This window comes from Phocoena sinus, chromosome 3 (genome assembly GCF_008692025.1).
Source record: "Phocoena sinus isolate mPhoSin1 chromosome 3, mPhoSin1.pri, whole genome shotgun sequence".
Classification (NCBI taxonomy): Eukaryota; Metazoa; Chordata; class Mammalia; order Artiodactyla; family Phocoenidae; genus Phocoena; species Phocoena sinus.
Window position 1 is genome coordinate 49,035,283 of NC_045765.1, and position 26,073 is coordinate 49,061,355.

Sequence of the window (26,073 nt, forward strand, 5' to 3'; positions counted from 1 at the left end):
TGTTGTAGTATTTATTCCTTTATATTGCTAAATAGTAGTCCGTTGTATGAATACATCCGTTTCTTTACCCATTCACCAACTGGTGGATAGTTGAGTTCTTTCCAGCATTTTGGGGTGAGGGTAAGGGGTTGTTTCCAGTATTCATCCCAAACACTCTGAGTCTTTTTTCTGTATTGTACTTCTCCATCCACCTCACCTGTATCATTTTTCCCCAGGATCCCTTCTATCAAATAAGAAAGAGGCAACTCCCCAAAATAAATAAAAATAAGGAAACCTAACAAATGTCCACCACGCATATAATTTAATCCTGTATTTTAGATGAATATGCTATCAAGAAAGATCAAAATAACTTGAATTCATAATGTAAATAAGAAAAATTCATATGATGTAATTCTTCTTTTAGGTTGGCTAAGCTACACTTATCGTTTAAATGGAAATGATGTTAAAACAAAGAGCAGATACAAGCTACATATTACATTTGTCAAATATCTAGATGCACAAGTGCTGATATATCAAAAGACAAACAGAAACTTGGATTGGTTAATGAGGGTTGCCAAAGGAGAGAATTTCTTTTTGCTACAAGCACATAGTCTCATTTTGATTTTTATATCTAATGATAATCCAGGAAGAAAACTCAAAAATGCATTTCCAATTCTCAAATGGTTCAGAAAACAATACGTATGTTTATGTGTGTATATATATGTAAGTGTGTGTGTGTGTGTGTGTGTGTGTGTGTGCAAACTGTTAATAATTAGAAAATCAGAATGAAGTGTATAGGATAATTCTTTGTACTATTCTTGCTTTTTTCCCCTATAAGTTTGCAATTATTTCAAAACAAAAAGTTAGAATCAAACTTTCATGCTGTTAAAACCTCCTTGAATCATTTAGCTTTTTGTCTTCTGTATCTTCAGGAGACTTGAGCATGCCAAGTTTATAAGCCCTAATGTAAAGTAGTATTTGTTTTCTGGTCCTGAACTCATCTCTTTCACATACATCAGGTAGGACTGGCTCTGCTGTAGCCTGTAATTCACAAAACATTCATTTGCTCTAAGTAGTACTCAACGTGTTTCTCTGCATACTGTCCCCCCTCACCGTTTGCCTTCCTAGAAGATGGTGTGGGCCTCTTCACCCTCAAAAGGGGTCCTATTGAGGCTTAAGGATATTTCATTGTCCACAGCACTAACTGGGGGTTACCGTGAATTGCTGGGACAAGACATTACCCTCGTTTACTGTTTCATAGATAGAGCTACTTCCTACAGGGAAAGGGAAAGAAAACAGAAAAGGTAACCCAGCACCACGGACAGCTTTCCTAATATCCACTACGTTTTTATTGAGTCAATACTTATTTGTTGAGTTCCGGGTCTTTGGGGAGATTTTAAATGTAATCCTTAGTTTCCAGAGAAAAACTGGTGAAAGCAGTTAGAACCAGAGCTCAGTCGTCAGACTCTGAGCTCAGCACACTTTCCATTATATGACACTAAGCATTTCTGATTCAGCACAGAGTAGGACACAAATCCTTTCAATTCCACAAACCCTTTTCCCTGAACAATTCCAGCTCCTCTGACCTCCTCCAGAGTATCCTTCCACTGCCCATTATAAAATTTCAAGACTGGTTCTAGAATCATTTTATCCAAGAAGTTTTTCTTTTCCCAACTTTAAAATGTCATTTTCTTTAAAATCTCATAAATGTCTTCTGCATAGAAATTATTTTCCTTTTATTTCACTTGTCAGTAAATCCTTTAGGAATTCTCTCTGAAAAGAAGCCTAATTCATCATTTGGTTGCTTTAATCACCATCACTTGTTTAAAAGTCTTATTAGTATGTAAACTCGTTCTAACGCAATGCTCCGAAATACCTCTAAGAAATTCGCTATAGACTAAACTTAGAGTCATCCATAATTAGATTTTAATAGGACTTCTCACCAGCAGCTTTTTTTCATTATCTAGCTCTGTGTGTTTGATTTCAGCCAGCCGTTGACGGGGCTGAAGTGGTGGTGAGGGTTTGGTAAAAGAAGAGGAAGCTCATCCCTGCAGAGGGGAGGGGAAAAGCAGTGTTGGTTCTTCCTTTAAAAGTGTGGTTCCCCCAACCCGCATCATCATCATCCCCTGGGAACTTGTTAGAAATGCACATTTTAGGGCCCTCCCCCAGACCCGCTGGATCAAGCCACGCAGGTGATTCTAATACGTGCCTGAGTGCAAAGGACTTGGTTATTCAGATGCGGTGTTTGCTGTATTACGGACGGAGGTCTAGCTTTAGAAACAGCTAGTTGAAAATAATTGCCTTAACTGGCTCTAGTGACCCCCCCAGGAACATAACTCACTTACATGTATGTTCTCCTCATTTATCATTGATGGGTATATTGGGGAGTTTTTTACTCCAAAGAGCTGACAATCTGATATTAGACTTGCTAATGAGCAGCAACCATGCTCTCCTGCTGCTTGTCACTCAGTGCAGGCAAGAGCTAGCACACACAGCAGAGAAGAGTCAAACTTCTTCCACAGCCTGCTCTCAGGAAGTAAGCAAGAGGAGGGTCCAGAGGTGTCAGTTGACACTGACGATGACGTATTTACTTCCTACACAAAAGAGCCAAGGCAGAAAGACAAATAGAAGCTAACTTCAGCAAGTAGAAGCTGGATGGAAAGGGGTATGCTGACAGCTGCCTTGGCAGACTCCAACTCCAGCACCATGAACGGGTCCTTTGCTCACCTCCACTTTGCCGGTGGGTACCTGCCCTCTGACTCCAAGGACTGGAGGACCATAGTCCCAGCTCTCTTGGTGGCTGTCTGCCTGGTGGGCTTCGTGGGGAATCTGTGTGTGATTGGCATCCTCCTCCACAGTGCTTGGAAAGGAAAGCCATCCATGATCCACTCCCTGATTCTGAATCTCAGCCTGGCTGATCTCTCTCTCCTGATGTTTTCTGCACCTGTGCGAGCTACAGCATACTCCAAAGGTGTTTGGGATCTAGGCTGGTTTGTCTGCAAGTCCTCTGACTGGTTCATCCACACATGCATGGCAGCCAAGAGCCTGACAATCGTTGCAGTGGCCAAAGTATGCTTCATGTATGCTTGTGACCCAGCCAAGCAAGAAAATATCCACAACTGCACCATCTGGTCAGCGCTGGCAGCCATCTGGGCTGTGGCCAGCCTGCTACCCCTGCCAGAATGGTTCTTTAGCACCACCAGGCATCACGCAGGTGTGGAAATGTGCCTCATGGATGTACCCGCTATGGCCGAAAAGTTCATGTCAACGTTTGGTAAGCTCTACCCTCTCCTGGTATTTTGCTTTCCGTTACTCTTTGCCGGCTTTTATTTCTGGAGAGCTTATGGCCAATGTCAGAAACGAGGAACTAAGTCTCAAAATCCTCGAAGCCAGATGCACTCAAAGCAACTCACAGTGATGTTGCTGAGCATTGCCATCACCTCCGCTATTCTGTGGCTCCCTGAATGGATAGCGTGGCTGTGGATGTGGCATCTGAAGGCCGGAGGCCCGGCCCCACCGCAAGGTTTTATAGCCCTGTCTCAAGTCCTAATGTTTTCCATCTCTTCAGCAAATCCTCTCATTTTTCTAGTGATGTCAGAGGAGTTCAAGGAAGGCTTAAAAGGCTTATGGAAATGGATGATAACCAAAAAACATCCAACTGCTTCAGAGTCTCAGGAAACACCCGCTGGTAACTCACAGGTCCTTCGTGACAATGTTCCATCTCCAGAATCCCCATCATCCATACCAGAGAGAGAGAAAACTGGCTCTCCCTTATCCAGCAAAGAGAAGGCTGAGAAGGCAGAGATTCCCATTCTCCCTGATGTAGAGCAGTTTTGGCATGAGAGAGACACAGTCCCTTGTGTACAGGACAATGACCCTATCCCCTGGGAACACGAAGATCAAGAGACAGGAGATGGTGATAAATAGTTTCAAAGCAAAACAAATTGCGATTACTGTTATTTATTTGTAATGCTGCTAATCAGTATTGTTGACTTTGCCGTAAGAAACATAATAAAATTACCATTAGGAATTACAAAAATGCTTCGCAGTCTGCATTTCCAAAATGTGCAATTTGGTAAGTAGGACACCGTATTAGAATAACTATGTTATAACCTGGTTATCCAAAGAACTGTGTTGTTTGAAGATGCTTCTGTCACAAGTGATTAGAAAGGCCAGCTGTTTTGTCACTTGTCCACAATGGCTGTTTTACTGGGTAGTCCTTAGGACCAGCCATGTACTGGCTGGAGTGCAGCTTATCTGTCAAAGTTTCAATCTCTTTACGTTTAGTTTCCTCCTGAACCTGCTAACTCTAACTTCACCTATTGAACCTTATTGCACATAACCAGAGCTCAAAATCTACTTCTACTTGAGATTTTTAACACATAAATTTTAATGAGTTATCTTCATTTGCTTAAGAAATATTCATTTACTTGATGAAAATCCATACAGAATTTCCATGACTGAAGGTTGAAGAATAAGGAACATCACCTTATTCCAATTCTGCACTAATTTCAAACCATGGCTTATTTTGGCTAAGTTTAAGTAAATTCAGACTTTGCCTTATACTAAAATCTGCTTCACTGATCTTTTTAAAGCACCTCTGTGAGTCTTCAGTTTCTAAGTCTGGGGATTTTAGCAGCCTATCATGATATTCTATATTCTGATTTTGAGAAAGAACTTAAAAAACACCCTTAATTCTCTTCCCAATTAACTCCTCTTCCAAAGAGTAGCATGAGACAATCTTCTACAAGCTGAAATCAATGTTTCTCCCCAAATCTTCTTTCTCTCAAGATAAACTATAAGCTATGTTATGGTTAACCATACCATTATGGTTAATGATAAAGGTATTAATTGGTGAATGTAACCCTCAAATATAAAGATGGTCATCTTTTTTGTTGAATGAGCATTAAACATAGCCCTAACACTGAACATGAACCGTGCCCAACTTTTAAAATACCTCAGGGTTTTTAAGTTACAAAGACTATCAAGAGTAACCCAAGGTGGGGTGGGGGTAGGGAGTGGGGGAAAAGAGAGAGAGGAAGAAAGGGAGGGAGGAAGAGAGAAAGAGTTAGCATGGAAAAGAGAAAATTCAATGGACATAAGACAGAGAATCTGGCTAATAGAAAACAAGGCAATGCAGAAAAAGCAATAAAATTAAATTCTGTGTTCCAAAACGTATTACCAGTATAATTTGAATAACAAGCAATAACTGTTCAATTTACAGCATGGTAAAGCATACCCCATAAAGCAATGATGATGATAACATTTCTTCCCCTATTAAATATAATAAAGACATTTATCCATGATTCTTGGTTACTCTAATGGAATTCTGGGATATTTTCACTGAGGGGTTCTCTCTGAAAAAAAAAAACAAAAAAACTGCATTTACGGCAAGCAGTGGAGGAAATATAAAAATATGCTGTGGATGGAATTTTTTTTATGTACAGTCTGTGGGTTTTTTGGTTTATTCTTTATAAATGGTCATGATTTGCTTTTTTAACACAGAAGGTTAAGGATTTTTGCCTTGGTTCATAACATATTTCATTTTAAGGCTCACAAGAGCACATACAGTTAATCCAAGTACCTAAAATACTGTCTTGTGAGACAATAGTTATATAATTTGGATTACCTTTAAAACTGTGATGAACTATTTGAATTAAAGATTTCTATGTTCATTATCTATAGTAAATGCAGGATGTAAGCTTTCACTGTGTGACATTTTAACTTGTAAACAAATAAAAACAATTATGTTTTACTTCAGATAGTTTTGGAGACTTAAAGCTGTCTTTGTTTTGAATGCTGCTTTCGAAATCATCATTGCACAAGGGGGCTTTACAGGGAGGTCAGACCTTAACACTTGCACAGGTATCAGCGCGCCAACGAACCATGTATTTTTAAAGAGCTTGCTGATAAGCTCCAGATCAAAATGAAGATATTGAAACACAATGTAATTACAATGACCCTGTCATTAAGAACCTAATAGGGGGTAGGGGGGATAAATTAAGAGTTTGGGATTAATATACACACACTACTGTATATAAAACAGATAAACAACAAGGGCCTACTGTATAGCACAGGAAACTATACTCAATATCTTATAAGGTTAAATAAGGGAAAAGAACCTGAAAAAGTATATACATACGTATAACTGAATCACTCTGCTGTAACCTGAAACTAACATGACACTGTAAATCAACTATACTTCAATTAAAAAAAAAAGAACCTAATATACAAAGTCCTCACTCCCTTTAAGAAATCTGCATAGAAAAGTTTGATTTACACCTTACGTGAAACATTAATTCCAAATACTTTAAAGCAAAAGTAGGAAATTAAAATAGGTATCACCAAACCATTTTCTTCACACTTTTCTATGGTGAGAAATGGAACATAGTGAGTATGCAAACAATATATGTGGAATTCAGAATAACAAAATAAAGCATTCTAGAAACTTCACCTTTGTAGGACAGTCCTATTCTATAATAGTTGTGTTCCTTTGGGCACACATTTTGTTTCACTTCTGACAAGCTTCAAAATCACTCAATGGATTTATTAAAAAAAAATCCTGTTAATTACCAATTTTATAGGTTAGACTTTAGTCAGATAACCCACTCCAGGTTTCTACATATAGAACTCACATCATTTCTGTGGTGCTTCATCATATATTTAAGCTAAGCACTAAGTCACAGAGATGTGACTGTATTTTTGTATGTGTGTGATGCATGTCTGGGTCTGTATGCATACAACAAATACAAATACCGTTGTCGCTTTTTTTAGGTTTTGCTGCAATCACAGCAGGTGTGAGGTAACAGGGAAAACAATTTATCCTGTTTACATATTTTTCTTAAACATTTTATTTATGTGGTAACTCAAACTAGAAATCTATGAAGGAATGAAATAGAGGGATCTTTTTAAACTGGGGAGGTAAAGCTAGAAAGAGCAATTGGGAATCAAAGGTAAGTTTCACGGTATGATGTGCATGACACATTGAAAGGAGCCCAAAAAGGCATTCATCATCAATATGTTAATATAAAAGACAAAAACAAGAAAACAGACAGACAGAAATCAGCACCTTCTTGCTATGAAGCAGTAAGATACTGCTGAGAGACTGAGCACCAGAATGGTTCTTCAAACTCCTTCCCTTTTATGATGCAGGCAACTTATTATATTCAAGCCTTTTAAAATGATGAGATTTTCAAAATTTAAACTTTCTTTGTGCCAAATTACATTTGCTGCTGCTTTTAAGAACAGGTTTAAAAGAAGTATTTATAAATTATATAACAATAATCATATACAATCCATGTATATAAAAAGGGTTGGTTTATTGTAGTTCAAATACATAAACTGAACATTCAAACATCTTAAAATTAAACTTTAGAAACAAAAATTTAACATTCAAATAGGAGTACAGTTTACAGGGAACACCCAAGAAAGGTAATTTGTTGTCTAATCCAGAATATTGATAAAGATCACTTAATGGTGAATAAAATGTTTTTAACCAGCAGTCCTAGTCTGGTCAACATGTTAGTTATGACCATGGTTCCATACCTGAGAAGAAATTACTAAATAAATCTTCTCTTAGGCTAAACAACAAGACTTGGCCTATAATTCAAAGGGGATAATCAAAGCACATAAGTGAACAAATAAAACTAAAGTGTTCTTTAGAGACAAAGGTAAAAGTATGTCCATTTTAATAATCTTAGCCTCTGGAAGATAAGAATTCAATTTTCAGTGTTTTGTCTTTTACCCGCTTTAAAAAACAAAATCAAAACAAAACAAACCCCAACTTAGGTTTTTTTGGAGTCTGTGGTATCTGCATCTTGCAAGTTCAAACCACAAATGCTCTTACGTCTTGCATGTATTATAACACTGCTAGAAAGAACGTCACCAAAAGTCACTGACTTCCACACCTCATAAAAGGATAATTTTTTAGCTTCAAGATTTTAGATTTACTAGAGACAGCCTATATTTGAGTATGCAAGTCAGTCATGCCACACAAAGAAAAGCATAAATATTTCCAAAGTGTTCTCTGTTCAGAAACTGTTCACGGATGCTTCTCCTTCTGTTCATCAGATGGTTTTGCAATAGTTTGACTAATGCACATACATGTAAAAACCTGAAAATTGGCTCATGCAAGCGTTTTGAATTAACAGACACCCCTGTGGAAGAGTATTCAGAATTATTTTGTTGATCGTCTTGTGGGCTCTGATGCTGTGGGAGGTGGGGGTGGACCCCGGCGATCCAGGTCATCCACATATGCCACAATCAGTTTGCGCCTCTCCTCTGGCACACAGTCTAGTACTAGATACCGTTTGTCATTCTGCAAAATTTTTTCTACATCTTTCAGGTGCTGATCAGATTCCTGGATTAGCTTTTTGGATCTGAAATAAGAAAAGAAGTCCAAGAATTACTGACTGCTGTTCATAGGTCTTTCAGAAATGAGCTGGAAATGTCCATCTAGTTCCTAATTGTGTTTCCATTTTTTTTTTTTTTTTTTTTTTTTAAGAAAAATTCACTGCAGTGGTCACCTTTGTAAGTCGCCTCAGCAAAGACTCCAAGGAGTGAAAGGGCCTCAGAAACTGAATTACCCTCCCACCCCTACTGGTGGTCCCTCCAGATCAGGGCTGAGGGTGGGTGGGTAAATCTTGCCCGTGCTGTACCTGTTCTGTGGATGAACAGAGGACTTCAGTCTGCGGGGCTGCCAATCCCAGCATCTTTCACAAGCTTTCACTTTCACATCTTTCACTAAATTAACTATAAAAATGTAGAAAGAAGTCTTACTTCACATCTAATTTAAAAGCCCAAGCTGATGCAAAACATTAAGGATCCTGACCAAAAAATCCAATCACAAAATACCTAAAAACCACACCCTCAGCACTATCTATCCTCCCGTGCACATACCCTTCATTAAGATATTTCAAATTTTTCTCTTAAAAGAAGAAAAGCTGGAGCATGAAACAAAAATGGTTTCCTGCACACTGATTGCTAAGCAATGTAAAACTGTTCTCCCGATGACAACTTGCTGGGGGTGGGGAACTACTGGGTATGTTACAGAGAAAATTCGTTTTAAAGCTCTGATTTTATAATTTAAAGTTTTAATTTAAAAGTAGCCAGCAAACTGCTTTCCTCTGAGAAAAAATGTTTTTGCTGAGCTCAAATAAGATGATTTCAAGCTTTAGAATGAACACTGAATAGTCTTCAGAGGAGGCAAAGATAACTGATAGTGAAAGTTTTTTTTTTTAAGTCTCTTCATGAAATACAATTCTTATAATATTTGGAAATATTTCTAAAAAAGCAGTGAAGTGAAAACAAAAGTATGTTTAAAAACTGGATGGGTGGGTAACACAAAATAAGAATTAACATCTGGGCCCTTTCTTTGAAAAAAAAAGAGAAAAAAGAAAGAAAAAAGGTAAGGGTAGATATGGGCTGTATTCAATCTTTGATAAAGTTGCCTTCTTCTTATTCCTAAAAATTAATAATGTCAACATGTGTGTGAATGCAAAGTATGCTTTGGCCATCAGAGTAAGGACTAGTAAAGACAATGACTGCTGATATGAAACATTTCACTGCACACACCTATATGTTATAAATTTGGTCTCTTTCAAAAGCGTCCTGAAGTCAGCTTTGGCTGTGATGTATTTGTCTCTGATGTATTCTTCAAACTCTCTTTGTTTTTTCTGCAAAAAGACAATAAGATTAGGGGGGAAAATTCTACTAATTCCAAAATTAGTATCAATTATTTATTAAACAAGTAACCTGTAAGTCACGACATAAAATAATTCAAAAGAGAAAGGAAATAAGGTATGTTTTATCCATGTAACATTCATTAAAAAGGAAAATCTGCAGTGTACATTTTTAAGGGAAAAAGCAAGAATGAGAAACCATATAATATATTAGTAGTAGCTAAAACTTCAGGGCTTGCTATGTGCTACACTGTGCTGAGGGTTTTATAAGATATCTCCTTTACCCTTCATAACAACCTCAAGGGGTAGACACTCTTAAAAATAAGGAAATTAAGGGTTAAATGTGCATTCCTAAAGACTGTATTTATATCTTCAAGCACAAAAATAATGTGGCATAATTTATAAGATAATGCGCAGAACTTTTAAAGTTCAACTGAGCGTTTAGCTCAGTAAGGGAGCTTGGTAAGGGAATAGCAAAGTATAAACTCTGAGCTTTAAAAAAAAAAAAGACCTTATTATCAATTCTAAAAATCAGAAAAGTTAGAGACTGAGACTGGTTCTCTCAGCTATCCGTCTACCACTCTTTTCCAACCACGTATATTTTGTGGTCCACACATCTAAAATTCCACCTAATGGAGTAGGAGGGGGAAGAATAATAGATCATGGGCTATTTGGACTCTAGACCTAGAGAAACCAACCAGGACAGAATGATGGGAAGAAGGAACATATGAAGGCTGAGGGACAAAATGGACTGGAATAAGCTACACTTTCCTTGACATCATTCACTATTTCAGACCCTTGGTGAGTTCCTCTCCTACACAGGAGCCAGAGTGCACCAGAAGAGAGCTCAGCTTCTACAAACCTCACACATCTGAGGTTCCCCTACTCCAAAGTCTCTGGAGCATATAAGAACTAGAAATCATGTTATGTTTTTCTGCTAGCGTGGCTGTAAGAGTCAAGCACTTTGATAGCCTGGTACCAACTGCCAGGCTGAATAATATCTATCTAGTGGGACCTGGCTATACAATAAATAAAAACTATAGCTTCATTAGTCTCTTAGAAGATCCCAAAACACAGGCTTAACCCCAAGGATTAAATTTTTAAAGTTCCTCTTGTGCTGTCTTGTTAATATACTGTACAAGAAAGAAAATATAAACTTGAAATTCAGATTTATTTCTCATACACTTAAAAGTTATTCCCTTAAAACCATGAACTTCATTTCAGTCAAGATATTAATGCTGCTGATTAAGCACCCAATTAATATTTATAAACTGAAAGTAAATCTCAGACAAAATTTTCTTACCCTGTCACTGGAGGAGAACTTAATGCACCGAGGATCTTCCTTAATGATTTTTTTTACTTCTTTCCACGTGGATGTTAAGGTAATCTTTGAAAGACAAGTGAATAAAAAACATAAATAGAACTCACTTTTATCGAGGGGATCAAACTGCAGCACATATGGTACATAACATTACACTGACCTGCAATCTCTTGTAATGCCCAAGCATAACTGGACTAAGTTAGGGACAGGGAAGCAGCTTTAATGCAATTTCTTTTTGTTGGCTTGCCACAAGAGTTATGTTCATGGCCATACTTTCAAGATGACCTAAGACAATCACGTGCAAACCCTGTATCTCCATGGGCAACATCGTAACTTCTGAAGAAACCATCACCAAAGAGAGATCAGATAAATAGGAGCAAAACCTGAACAAAGGGTACAAACTGCCAAACAAGAGGGCCACGGTACCAAATTGAAAATGGAGCAAAAGAAGGAATCTATTAACTCTATCATCAGGAAGCATCAATGATCACACACAGCTAAGGACATATGGAATTACTAAGGGAGCAGATATGAACTTAAAAACTGCAAAAGGAAGTAACTTCTGAACAGTGAAAGTACCATCAACATTTTATTTAAGCAAACGAACAAAAAAATCAGAGAAGAAAGTGTCATAAAACCCATGAACTCCAGTAATGGGTCTAAAGAGAATGACATTAAAAGTCATATCAATGTTTTACTTTGGGAATTATTAACAAAGATTCACCTAGATTAAAGTAGAAAAGTAAGAGCCGCTTACTGCAGAAGTTTCATCCAAAAGTTGCCTAAAGTGCTCCCTCTTCTTTTTGGTAAGTGCTTCTATGTGTTCATTAAAAAGCTTCTCTTTCTCCTCTCTTTCCAACAAGGATCCAGATTCCCAGCGGTGATCTTTCCGAAGAGTCCTCCGAGTATCAGACCAGGACACATCTGAAGAACGTACCTAAAAATAGAGAATGGTATCTATCACCAAACAGACTTACCTTTTCATTATTTCATCAATAAAAGACTCATTTATTTGGTTTAGGAACAATACACTTAATAAAAGAAGTTTCTGATGACTCCATCTTAGTCAAGCAGTCACTGAACATCTACTTCTTTAAGCCAGAAATCTCACCTCCCAGAGCTCACCTAAGTTATGTAGTATGGGTTTAGAGGTGGCAAGGATGAAGAGAAGATATCTCCCATCAACCTTGGTCCCTAAGAACTTTAAGTACCTAGGTACCTACTGAACATCTTACCAACTTCTGTTAGTAGTAGAAATGGATATAAATAAAAGAGGAAATATACCATCTCACAGCACAAGCAGCTCACCAGATAAAAAAATTTTTTCTTGAGTTCAATCTGGGACTTAACAACATTTATCAAGCACCTAAAACCATGTCAGGTGAACACTGAACTTGGCACTGGGAATACTAAATAAATAACACAGTTATGTCTTCCTTCAAAGGGCTTACTTTTTGTAGGGAAGATAAAGAACTGCACTAACATGTAATAAGTGCTGCAAAGGCATATGCTGAGCACAAGTTTGGTAAATGGCAACAGTGAGATCAAATCTGCCCAGATGGGTCACGATCAGCCTTACAGAGAGTTACTTGAGTGTGCTCCTCAAGAATGACAAAGTTTGCCACTGTGGTGGGAAATTTAAAAGCATTATAGGGCTTCCCTGGTGGCGCATTGTTTGAGAGTCTGCCTGCCAATGCAGGGAACACGGGTTCGTGCCCCGGTCTGGGAGGATCCCACATGCCACGGAGCGGCTGGGCCCGTGAGCCATGGCCGCTAAGCCTACGCGTCCGGAGCCTGTGCTCCGCAATGGGAGAGGCCACAACAGTGAGAGGCCCGCGTACTGCAAAAAAAAATAATAATAATAAAAAAGATAAAAACACTGTAGGTGGAGGGATTGGCATGTGTAATGATAGCATTCATTAAACTAAGTATGGTTCATTAAAGGTAAGTTCAGCAAGGCTACAGCTTAGGGGGCAAGAGAGGAAACCAGAGGATAAGGTAATATGAAGGTAGGGAGTCAAGGAATGAACAGTTTCTTATATTATGCTAAGGAGACTGAATTTGAAATGTAGGGAACTTCCAGAAGTAGGGAGGACCTTTACCTTCTTCAAGTAACAGGGAGAGTGACAAAATCATCAGATTTGCTTTTTACAAAGACTTCTGTGATTGCAATAAATAGGATGAATTTGGGGGAAGCAGAGGCAGAGACAGAAAACAAGAAACAACTGTAATTGCCCAGAGAACAGAAAAAAGTCATTGAAAACAGATCAGCAGAAGCAAGGGAAGAAATCAGAAGAAGCAACAGGAGTGATGAGAAGAGCTTTCTTGAAAGAAAGAAAAGAAACAGTAGGAGAGACAGTGACGAAGAGAAGAGGAAAAAAACAAATAGAACAGCAGAGTGGTCTGGGGGCATTCGGTGTAGGGACAAAAAACCCTACCTACCTCAACAACCCTGGATAATACAGGAGGATTTTCAAAAAAAATCCCAGGGGTCAGTAAACCTCCAGTCCTACATTCCATACCGTCTACATGTACAATAACTGATCATCACAATGATGACCCAAATCATCTAAAGATGAACTCATGTTCAGCACACTTTATTACTATGACATGCAAGTGTGTGATGATTTAAGATGACTTCATCAAGGATAATTTTTTAAAAAGCTTTGAGACTAAAAGACTATGAATTTTTATACAAAACATCAAACCTCTGAAAATTTTAAATAACTAGGGTTTTCCTATTCTAATGGTGTTAATACCAAGTACTCAATTTTAAAATACTTCATAGGTAACTTACTAAATTATATCTGAGTCAATTTAAAGAATATTAAAATGTCCACTAATAAGGTAATGTAATAGATTTCTAACATCCAGTACTTCAGAGAAAAAAGCAAAAGAGTAATACCATATCAGACAGAAGAGCCTTGAAATTCTGGATAGCTTCTTCTCGTTTGTGCTGTTCTCTCTCTCGATCTATTTCTTTTGTTTGTTCTGAACGAGCCTTCTGCACCTCTCTTTCTCTTTCTCGGAGGCTTGCCTCAATGCGGGCCTGCCTTTCAAGCTCCTTTTCTTTTTCTGAGTCTAAATTCTGTAAAAGTGAAATTACATTAACCTTCTTACTAACTCCATCAAAATATGCCTCTACAGAATAACTAGTTGGCCAAATACAAAATTTCAAACCTAGTTTTTAACCAATATACCTAAATACTCATTTCAAAGTCAACTACTAGAGAGTATTAGGAATACCAACAAGAAAAATTCTAAACCCAAAGCAGTAGCAAATGGCTTTACACTGCAATTAAGAGTTTTACTATTCCATGGTTACTATATGAGTAAACACAATGGTTACCTTGGCTATTTTTTCAATGTACTGTTTGAAAAGGTCTTCTCTCATTGATGAACTATCCACTGCTTTGTAACGTGGATCACTTTCTACTTTGTCTTTTACTTTGCTCCATCGAGACTGACTGTCCAAGTGATGATTAGATAATAGTTCAAAGAAATCTGATTTTATCTGTATTTCAAAACAGGTGTGAGGTGGGAGGAAAACAATATGCCATAAGAAATTCCTCATATATAAATGTTTACAACTAGAAAAAAAGTTCACTTACCTTAAAGATGAGAATAACTTTTTTAATGCAGTTAGAGCAGAATTTTAGTAAAAAAGAATATCAGAATTGCTCTTTTATGAGAAATATAAAAATCAATACACATATAGGCTCTCATTTAAAATCTACCAAATTCAAAATAAATCATATCCTTCAATGAAATTATTCAAATATAGAAATAACTTTTTTAGGTTGTTTATAACTTCTGATCTCAGAACTGTCATGTTTTTATGAAGAATATGAATTTGCCGTAAGATTCAGGCTTATGAACTAATGGCAAAAATACTTTAACATCAAGATAGCAAGAATATTTTAAAAAGCAGATGAATAAAACTGTTTGTTAAAACTAACAGGGGAATTTAGAAACAGTTGAGCACAAAAAGCAAGTTTTATTCATTACAAATCTGAAACTATACTGTCAAATGTGTAAAAACAAACAAAAAATAAACTTTTATATTTTGGTTTTAAAAAAGCAATGTTTTTACCTTTATATATAAGAAAATTATAGAATTTCTATGGTCATAATTAGTCATTTCTAAAAAAAACACTATATTCAGATTTCCTGTGCTCTTTAGCCATTAAACATGTATGCCTTCACCAGAATATAAGTGTCAATGAAATTAACGTTCTTAACAAATCAAGTACCAAGTTAGTAACATTATACTAAAGGTGTTAAATAATATTAACCTTTTAGTGTCAACGTATACAATACTTAGAACGTCTCTTCCAAATTGTTAAAACTGGAAAAATTTGTTAGAATTGTTAAAAATTTTACTTTAATAAGAGAAGAAAAGAATAAACAAGGCATTTGTTTCTATGCACTTTGAGGACCTCTTCTAAAATTCAGTCTCATTTAAATTATTATGTACTGCTACCAGGGAAGACACCCGAGGTAGCTAAAGTCATTTCAACAGAGGATTCTGACCAGGTCAAGAACCTCTCCTCCCCATAGGAATTAAACATGCTGCCTTCCTACCTGACCAAGGGAATGAGAAATTAGAAATGGAATCAGAATTTCTGTGTGGGCACAAAATAAATGAATCATTCCTTCTGCCTATTCCAACCCTCTCACTTCTCGCTGTAACCTCATTTCTCCTAATAGAGGATTAAAAGGGAGGTAGATGTCCTTTCTAGAAAACACTTGTAAGGTTATAAAAAACAGAGCTTCTGCATTAGAGAACTTTTTAAAATATGAGCTATTCAGCTGTGGATTTCTCCACTCACCTAACTTGGCTCTTGACTGTTAGGATTAATGAGAAATAACTCATAAGCCCAATATTTCTAGATGGCAATAAAGAAACTATACTTGAGGTAGCGATGTAACACAACTTTTCTGTTCATCTGTCTAACTTTGTATCTGACACAATGAACACCAAATTCCCAGATGCATGGGATAACTAGAAGGCAAAATTTATGTTAAATAAAACATGTAAGCTGCATCAAATAGGAATCTTTCTAAGCCATAAGAATTCACATTAACTTAAAAATATTTCAAACATTAGACATGAAGCCTATAAATAATTATCATATAGTTTAAAAAATATATGATGTATAAACAAAGTGAACTTTAAATAAAATTTAACTTCTTTCACTGTGGATATTACCATGACAGGCTACAAATGGCTTACTGAAGCTTTTTTTTTTTTTGAAGCTGCTTTTTATATGAGAAGAATTATTTAACAACTGCATAAATGTCAATTTCCATTAGCAACAATTCAAGGTCCTACTGTCCCTATTTTCTTCTCTCCAAAAATGGAAGTACCTTACCAACTAAGCTGTTTAGTTAAAAAGGGAGAAATAGTTTCCTCAGCCAAATGTACTGAAACAAAAATTGCTCAGCAGCTAATTCAAAAGAGAGGGAAGAGAGAAAAATGCCAACTTCATAAGAGGATTAACTCCATTATATGCAACTTCAAATCTGTTGTTCCAAAAAATAAATTATTTGAAACACAATTTAATAAAAATTGGTTATAATAATAATAATAAATTATAATCAAATAAACAAAAACTAGAGGGTAGCTACTTTGGTAAACAAAATAATCCAGTAAAACAGCTTTGGGGGCATTTTTTATAAAACTACCAGTGAAAAGCTACATGAAAATGATGATTGCACCCTTTAGCTCGAAAATGCCTACTAAAGGGAAAAAAGGATTTCACCAAAAGTCAATGCCCTTCACAGGTTTTTGACTCAGCAAGTAATTACCTTTAAATTTTTACTATTCGGCTATTGATTCAATTGTCTCAATGTTACAAAGGCCAGTTAGGAATCTTAAGAACAAAGAAACTCCAATATACCAGTTTATTATTCAATTACACACAGCTAAAATGCCATTTTTAAAAAACGTACTGCCAATATACTTCATAAGAATAAATACACAGTGAAAGTCATGAAATGATAAAACTTCACTAACCAGATACTTCTCAAAATGTAAGTATAAAAAGTACATTTAAACCTTTATAAAGATTTCTGCTTTCATAAGTTAGTAATTGATTTTGCATTCTTTAAACTGGCTGAGAAAGTTTTACTTTGGTAATTTCCTTTTTTTTCAATGTAATAGTACAAAGATAAACCTTTAATTTAGAGAATTCAAATTTTACAATCAAAAGAAAGTAAAGTTGAATATATTAAGTTCATTTAGATGCAATGTTTATTTAATTTCTTATTTTAATTAACACATCCTGGGCACAACTCTCATTACTTCATAAGGAAAAAGACTAAAAAAAATGTAATGTACCGGAACTGTGGGAGGCTAAAGTGACCACACAGAGAGATATCAATTCTTTCCTCACTAGAGAATCCCATAATACTTTGCACAGCAGTGATTGACAGCTGTCAGACCAAACTGATTGACAGGCCACACAGCACAAAACTATAAAGTCTATCCACTTGTTATAAAACAGAATACATAAAATAATTACCAAAAAAAGTGTTCAGAAAAAGAACATTAGTTACAAATGCAAAGAGAAAAACATTCCATTTGTTTAAAAGCAATCATACAGTATCAATCATTTATTTACTTGGTTTTCTTTAAAAAAAAAAAGGTTCTTACTAAAAGTCAAAAGTAGCAAACAATTCATTGACATGATTCTAATTCAACAGTCAAAATGTTTATGCAGAACTCAACCGTGCACATTTCCTCTGAGAAGCATAATCATTTACCAAAGACAGTCAACAGTGAAATAATTCTCGAAAAATCTACCTTGAAGCATAATAAATCAGATAATCAGGAAATTTCAGTTATTTCTGACAAAAGTTATTTCACCTAATACTGTTGCTATTTTCAATGAAAGAGGCTTCCTCCCAATAAGAGTGGTGTTACTTCCATAACAACATTTCTTAATAAGAATCTGTAATATTTTAACTTTCTAGAATAAGAGGCAATTTTAAATGTCAAGAATGATAAAGCTTCAGAGGTTCTTTTTCTCTATTCACAAAGCACACAGGGTCACTAAGGAGACTGGCTGCATGTTTTGATGGTTTACGCACCACTGGTGCCACCTCCCTACCAGTCTGCCTCCTCAGTGGTGAGCTCCTCTCCACTCCTGACACCACTATCAAATGACATTTGGAATTCATTAATCTTTAATAGCTGACCTTTAATTCTGATAAGCAATAATTCATATGTAAGCTATGTTTACTAAAAGATTAGAAAGTCACCAAAATGCTATTTTTTAGAGGGCAAAAAATATAAAGAAGCTTTTTGAAAAACTTAAATGTTACTACCTATAAAGAACCTTGAAATCTTAGCAGGCAGGCACCAGTGAATAGATAGGCCTAATAACCACTTCTGGGTTTATTGGGCATCCTAGTATTAATAAAATTTAAAGAAAACCTATGCAGCTTAGCGACACTACTAAAATGTATGCATCATTGAAGTGAAGTGATAATATAAACAACTGTAAAAGTTAACTTAAAAAGCTAAACAATAAATGTGGGTCCTGTTATGTATGCCCATGAATGAGATTAGAAACGCAGCACCAGTTCAGTCCCTTCCCACTCACACTCCCATCAATCACACCACTGGAACTAAAACCATCTTACCTTCTCACCTCTGGTCTTCGAATCTTCTTTCTCTTTCTTCCTTGCAGCTGCTACAAATTCATTAAACAAGGCTTCTCGATCTTTCATCTTTTCAATTGCTTTGAATCTTGAATCTTTAGCATGCTTGGCTGCAAATTCACTAAAAGTAGCTCTGTAACAAAATGGCAAGTGTGCTAACTTTGGTAGAGCTTTTTCTACTTGTAGAAAGGTATAGTAGACGATACCATCTTCCCAGTAAGAATATGTGCCAACAAGACAATGAGTCCCAAATCTGCCTACAGAAAGGAGTGAAAGGGCTAAAGAGTGAAAATGTGGTTAGAGATCTGTATACTATCAGCATAGTGTTAGGGGGATAGACATCTGAGAGCAAAGAATTTGTGTACTTCAAGAGACTTAAAGGGTCCATCTATTTCCACCCTAAGATGAGGCTGAGTTCTTGCTTCCACCCATGGTGGAGTAACTCTTATTGAATTAGCTCTCCTTCCATAAGCAACTATAAATCCAGACAAAATATATGAGGCAATTGATTTCAAGCAGTGGACAACAGGTAGAGTAAGACTGAGGTAAGAAGCCCCGTGGCACTGTGCCTCAGGACAATTTCCCAAAATGCAAAGAGGTAGAGTCCAGGCAGAGTACAGTGGTCCCAATGAGCTAGAAGCAGCAGAGATCAGAGTTTCAGTGCTAAAATGGCAGAGGAATAAGCTATAGAAAAAGGGTACTACCCCAGAAGAATACCATTTCGAAATCCCTCATGAATAAGTAGATAGCCAAGGCCAAGCTATAAGACAGCAGAAAGACCACTCCCGGTACCAAACTGCTACATGCTTAAGAGCAAAAAAGAGATACCAGACACTGAGTAGTGCTGGAAAAAGAACAATATTAAGACAACAAAGCCCACAAAAGATCCACAAGGGAGACAAAGTCGGAAGTCTGACAAAAACTCCTTCCATTTTCTGAGATCCATACTAACAAAGCATAAACTCAAACCTAAACTTAAAGTGACTGGCCTGTAACTGGCCTGCTAAAATAAGAATACACACTCTTGAGAGAAAGATAACAGATTCAAGTCTCTACCTATTATCCACAATTTCCAATATTCAATTAAAAATCACTAAACATACAAAGAAACATGGGATCCATATGGAAAAATATTTTTAAGCCAATAGAAATTATCCCAGGATGCCCAGATGTTGTTTTAGGTACAGACAAATCCTTTAAAATTATTATAATTGGGCTTCCCTGGTGGCGCAGTGGTTGAGAGTCCGCCTGCCGATGCAGGGGACGCAGGTTCGTGCCCCTGGTCCGGGAGGATCCCACATGCCGCGGAGCGGCTGGGCCCGTGAGCCACGGCCGCTGAGCCTGCGCATCCAGAGCCTGTGCTCCGCAACGGGAGAGGCCACAACAGTGAGAGGCCCGTGTACCACAAAAAAAAAAAACAAAAAAAAAAACTATTATAATTATACTGGAAGAATTAAAAAATATGTTCAAAGACATGATCTTAATGGATGAACAATTAGGGAGTTCCAGCAGAGATATGGAAAATTAAGGTCTATGAGGGCTAATGAAACTAAGTATTAAAAAAGTTTCTTCATGAATAAAAGGCATTTATAATGCTTTCATATATTTCACCTTACATAATAAGAATTCACTCTTATAATAAACACTCCCATATTTAGCACATTTTTAGAGGTGAAGAATAAAGCTTACTTTCCCCTATAAAACTACTTATCTCAATTCAAAAATAAAACACCTCCGCTTAGGTATTAACACAAAGATTAAATTACTACTTTAATTATCAAGAAAAAACTGGCTGGTTAACTTTAGAATTTAGAGTTTAAAACATCAACTGAAGAATAGGCGTACTACTCACTGCTAACATTTGCTATTTTTAAGCTTTGCTAACCAAAGCCAGATTCTAACAATCTTTTTATATGCAACTGGTATTACTCAAAATATCTAACTTCATTAATTCAATGTTTTTAACAAAAGGATACATTGCAAAACTGGGTATGTAACCACACATATACATACAATGGATATGTAACCATAATAAAATTATATGGTAAAATAAAAATGCATACCCCAGAAAAGGGATAATATGTACTCCATTAAATCTATTTTCTTTTCATGATAAATTAAGTATACCTTGCTTTATAATTTTAAGACAAAAAAGTAATTATTACTATGATTAAATAAACTTTTAAAAATGTAAAATCAATGTATAAAAGTGAGAATTCAATTATTTTATACATATTTATATTATTTAGAATAGGTTAAAAAAATATGTAAAATATATCTATTTTTTACCAGAAGAGACTAAAATGAAGTTTTAGCATTAGATTCCCATACAGATGTTTTCATATGACTCATCTTTTAATTCCAAAAATGCTATTTTATAACAGACAAGGTAGAGAATCTTTTGCAGGAAAAAAATGAGGTGGATAGTTGGTTGGTGGTAGAGGATGGGAAAGAGTATAGTGACTCGCAGTTGACCATAGGAGGTACACCTGAAATTTCCATTAAAAAAGAAAAATGACATAGAAGAAACAGGCACTAAAGTTAGGTAATTCTCCCCAGCCATTCCTTCCCTTGGAATAAACTCCAGTGCTTTATATCTATGAACTGTACTGAAGAACAGTTAGTGGTCTTTTCCCAATTCAAAGTAGGTCTATGGACGGTATTTTCTCAACTTTAAGTTTTTCCTCTGTTTTCTACTACTTACTAAAATTGGTCCTAATCTCTATGCTAGTATTAAAATGCATCAACTTAGCAATACAGCACAATGCCCCAAGTGCTAAGACTTCCAGTTATGTGCCTGATGGTTTTACTTTCTGAAGTAACCTGCATAGTAAAGATCACTTCAACAATTCTATCTGCCCCAAAAGAGTATCAGTAGGGTACTGTGATACAGCAAGACTTAATTTGTCAAATCCACAAAAGAGAAATCTCATTGGAGTCTCAATTATTCCCAGACCCATAAAGGGTTTTTATAGATATATTTTGCTGAATCATTTGAAAATAACCTGTAGACATCATGAGACTCCATCTATAAACATTTCAGCATACATCTCCTGAGGCTAAATCCTTTTTCTTCCATAACCACAATATCCAAGAAAATTGCTAATCTCTAATATTATATAATACCAATTCATGTTCCAATTTCCTCAACTGCCTTCCAAAACGTCTTTTTTTTTTTTTTTTTTTTTTTTGCGGTACGCGGGCCTCTCACTGCTGTGGCCTCTCCCGTTGCGGAGCACAGGTTCCAGACGCGCAGGCTCAGCAGCCATGGCTCACGGGCCCAGCCGCTCCGCGGCATGCGGGATCCTCCCAGACCGGGGCACGAACCCACGTCCCCTGCATCGGCAGGCGGATTCTCAACCACTGCACCACCAGGGAAGCCCCAAAACGTCTTTTATAACCCAGTCGCAATTGCATTGACCCATGAACTTACCCTTTTGATTAAGAAAAACCCTAAGACCCCCTGGAAAGTCTGAAACTCTGTTAACCTCTGAAGAATATTACATTCTTTATGGTCACAAATACTCAGCTTGCTTATATGAAATCTGTATTAATAACACCATTAAGTTTCCCTTCATTTTTCAAATATACACTTTTGAAAAAGTGTACCAAATACACTTTTCCAAACAACAATACTCTTCCCTGTCTCCACTGACAAAAATAACTGTTTAAACAAGATAAACTTTTATAAAAAGTGCCATTTAACCCAGAGACTCCATGATTCTACCCCATAGTTTTAGAGATTCTCCATGTTCTTGTATATTCAAAGCAACTTAATATCTCTACAAGAAAGTGATTCTCCCTGTCTTGACTATTCTGTGTAATACTGGAACCTAGCTGAAATCCCACATTCACTCAGGGAAGTTACCTAATTTGCATATATCTTACTTTCCTTATCTGTAAAATAGGTAGGATATGAGCACCTAAATCACACTGGTTGTTTTGAAGACTGAATGAGATAATATACACACACATATGCATGTACTTTAACTGCATATATGTGTAAGTTCATACATCTATCTAAAATATCCAATAACTGATGCCATTATTATTATAATGCTAAGCACGTAAGTTTAAAATGTCTCCTTTTCTTTAGCCCTTTACATATATTCAATATATATTAACAATTAAATGAAAATGTCAGACAATAATCTAGACACTTCGAAATTTTTGAAATGAAAGGTCCTTCACCACTTCAATTCAATCAAAATAATGTTCCCACTCTGCAATTCATTATATGTATAACTTAAAGAAGACAGGGACAGGTTTTTAATCATTTACCAGTTTCCAGAGAAGGAAACTTATTCTCAGAGGGAAGCTTTTAAAACAAAGGTACCCTTTCTTGAAAACCATGCCTCACAGAGCACCAGGGATTCCCTCCAAAGAACGAAGATTCTTAGAAAGGCAGAAACCAATAATGAAACAAGAAGTTTTTCATGTCCAGAAGTCCAAAAGATGTGTGTGTGTGTGTGTGTGTGTGTGTGCATGTGTATACACACACATATATATATTCAACTGATCTAGGAGAAAATATATACATACTTCAATATTTGATAGTAATAAACCATATACCTTGGATTAAATTTTGCTTCTTCCATCATTTTTTTGAAATCTTCCTTGGCTTGCATTATTTTGTTTTTCTTTTCCCTGCGTTCTTCCTCTGCCCTGGTCTTTACATACTGATCAAATACCTATTACAAAAATAAACCAATTTGACAAGTTAGTCTTTCATATAGGTAATCTAAATACCAAAGTGTAGAATCTTTGCTTCTCTTTTTTTTTTGCGGTATGCGGGCCTCTCACCGCTGTGGCCCCTCCTGCTGCAGAGCACAGGCTCCAGACACGCAGGCTCAGTGGCCATGGGCCACGGGCCCAGCCGCTCCACGGCATGTGGGATCCTCCCGGACCGGGACACGAACCCGCGCCCCCTGCATCGGCAGGCAGATTCCCAACCACTGCGCCGCCAGGGAAGCCCCCGCTTCTCTTTAAGACATAATTATTTTCACCCAAAATGTAATCTTGCTTTACACATATTCTATATATTTTTTCCCACTTAATAATGTATAGTCAAGATGATGAACTTTTGAAGTCACAAACCAATAAGAACAGAGAAATGTGGAAAAAAGAAATAGCAACTCTGGAAGCTGAAAAGCACATGGAGAGGTGATAAAGGATTTGGCAGACACAAGAAAGCTGGCCCTAAACCAGCAGTCAAGAAAACAAAGTAACCAATTTTGTAAATTAGAGAATCCTCAAACAGCTCCAGAATTGATAGCACCAGATACCCATGAAGTGAGGATAGGGTAATGCTACAATAAAGCTTTTTAAGAAGCAGTTTAACCACTAGATCCTCATTGTCAACTTTATGTATCTGGGGCACTGACACTCCTGAAACTCAGTAAGGCAAGGGGTTATTCTCTAGAGTAAGGGTTACCAAATCGCAATCTGCTAGCCAAATCTGGCCTGTTGCCTCTTTCTTTACAGCACAAGAATAGTTTTGATATTTTTATATGGTTGGGGAAAGTAAGAGAAAACTTCATGATACACGAAAATTAAATGAAATTTAAATTTCAGTGTCCATAAAGCTTTATTTGAACACAGTCATGCTCATTCCTTTACATAAATCTGTGGGTCTTCTCACACTACAACAGTAGAGTTACACAAGCATGATGGAGACCACGTGGCCCACAAAACCTAAAATATTTATTATCTAACCCTTTATGTTAAAAATTTGCTGACCCTTGTTCTAAAAGGCAAAACACTCTCTCTGGTCTGGGGTAACATAAATTAAGAATGAGGCGTACCAGATTGAGAAAACAGGGAATTAAGCAGTTACTTACCACATACCAAGACACAGTTCTTTCAGAACCAATGCAGCAAGAGCAAGGAGACTAAAAGTCCTTATCCAGGATCTAACCAGCCTAAAAATTACGTGCTCTGCAGGATCGCAACAAACCAGCCTAAATCACCTTACAGCGGGGCGGCTGGGTGGGGGGGGAGGTTTCAACCTCAGCACTTTTGACATTTTGGACCAGATCATGTTCAGCAGCATCGCTGGCCAAAAGATGCCAGCAGCACTCCCTCAGTTGTGACAAACAAAAATGTCCCCTAGGGCAAAAATACCCTGGTTGAGAACCACTGTTCTACAGTAAAGCCAACAATCATGAGAGCCCACCCAGATGCTAAGAGTGCCCATATAGCATCTTAGTGCCTTGTTCTTAATCATCAGCAGTTAGGGTCCACAAAGACATCTAAGGATACTCTCCAACATGAAAAAAAGAGACCAAGACAGAAAAACCTTAGGGGAAAGAGAGACTATACAGGAAAATGAAAAATAAGAAAAAAATCCTAAACTATATCATAAAATTAAGACATTGCAACCATGAAACAAGAAAACTCAACAAAAAAAGAACTCCTAAAGCATGACAAAGAAAATAAAAAATCTACCTGAAGGGTTATTAGACAATAAAGTTGAGAAAATCATCCAGAAAGTTTTTTAAAAAGACAGAGATAGAAAACAAGAGAGGAATGATACGAAACTCTGAGGACCAGCCCAGAGCACAAATGCTCTGGCCCAGAATGGAAAAATAAAGCAGCTGGAAGGAAATCAAAAAAGCAATGCAAGAAAATCTAAGAACTGAAAGATAAAAGTTTCTACATTGGAAGGGCCACCAAGTGCCTAGCACAAAGGGCCCTTCCACCAGCCATACACAATCACCATGAAATTTCAGAACACTGAAGACTAAGAGAAGATCCTACATGTTACAGAAAAAATAAGAAGGTCCACATACAAGGGAACAAGTAATAAACAGAAGTTCCAAAAATAACAGTGAAAACTATATGCAGAGCAATGCCTTCAAAATCCTGAAGGAACAAGATTTCCAACTTCAAATTCCTTAGCAAGCCAAACAATTCCAAATAAGGGTACAATAAAAGTGTTTTCAAATATATAAGGCCTCAAAAATTTATTTCCCATGCACATTCTCTCAGGAAGCTACTACAGAGATAGAATGCATTAGAAGAGAGTAAACCAAGAAAGAAACGACATACAATGCAGGAGACAGGTAAACTTCCCCCTCCACAAAAAAAGAGATGAAGGAAATCCCCAGGATGATGATCAAGAGCTGTCATCCTCAAAAATGACAGCTGTACATCAGGTGTTGAGGGCAACCAGTCCAGACTGAAGAAAGTCAGAAGGCTCTGAAAGAAATGTCTTCTGGAAGATAAAACACTCTAATATTTTTCCAAACATATCTTAAAGAACTCTGTGGCTCCTTAAAAATGTGCATGCACGTGTTGGAAAAAGGTAAAACAGAAAAAGATTTTTTTTTTAATACTTAAGACCTTGGGTTCGATCCCTGATCAGGGAACTAGATCCCACACACATGCCACAACTAAGGAGCCTCCCTGCCACAACAAAGACCC

General features: G+C 36.8%; 2 protein-coding genes across 10 annotated transcripts in view; one reads left to right on the plus strand and one right to left on the minus strand.

Moving 5' to 3' along the window:
- The first annotated feature begins 2,646 nt into the window (after nt 1-2,646).
- Nucleotides 2,647-3,906, plus strand: GPR151 (G protein-coupled receptor 151). Its single transcript, XM_032625389.1, has one exon. The coding sequence runs from the start codon at nt 2,647-2,649 to the stop codon at nt 3,904-3,906; it is 1,260 nt and encodes a 419-aa protein (XP_032481280.1).
- Nucleotides 3,907-7,277: 3,371 nt separating this feature from the next.
- Nucleotides 7,278-26,073, minus strand: part of TCERG1 (transcription elongation regulator 1) — a 60,820-nt gene continuing 42,024 nt past the window's right edge. For 6 of the 9 annotated variants that reach the window (XM_032626385.1, XM_032626380.1, XM_032626383.1 and 3 more), the window contains 8 exons: nt 23,221-23,339; nt 18,631-18,781; nt 14,330-14,494; nt 13,886-14,068; nt 11,738-11,917; nt 10,963-11,046; nt 9,553-9,653; nt 7,280-8,357 (listed from right to left, as the gene is read on the minus strand). In XM_032626385.1, the coding sequence (XP_032482276.1) occupies nt 8,156-8,357; nt 9,553-9,653; nt 10,963-11,046; nt 11,738-11,917; nt 13,886-14,068; nt 14,330-14,494; nt 18,631-18,781; nt 23,221-23,339 (1,185 nt within the window). In that variant the 3' untranslated portion in view covers nt 7,280-8,155. Of the gene's footprint in view, nt 8,358-8,636; nt 8,731-9,552; nt 9,654-10,962; nt 11,047-11,704; nt 11,918-13,885; nt 14,069-14,329; nt 14,495-18,630; nt 18,782-23,220; nt 23,340-26,073 lie in introns of those variants that run through there. The other 3 variants (XR_004349164.1, XR_004349163.1, XM_032626386.1) reach the window with 2 other exon arrangements.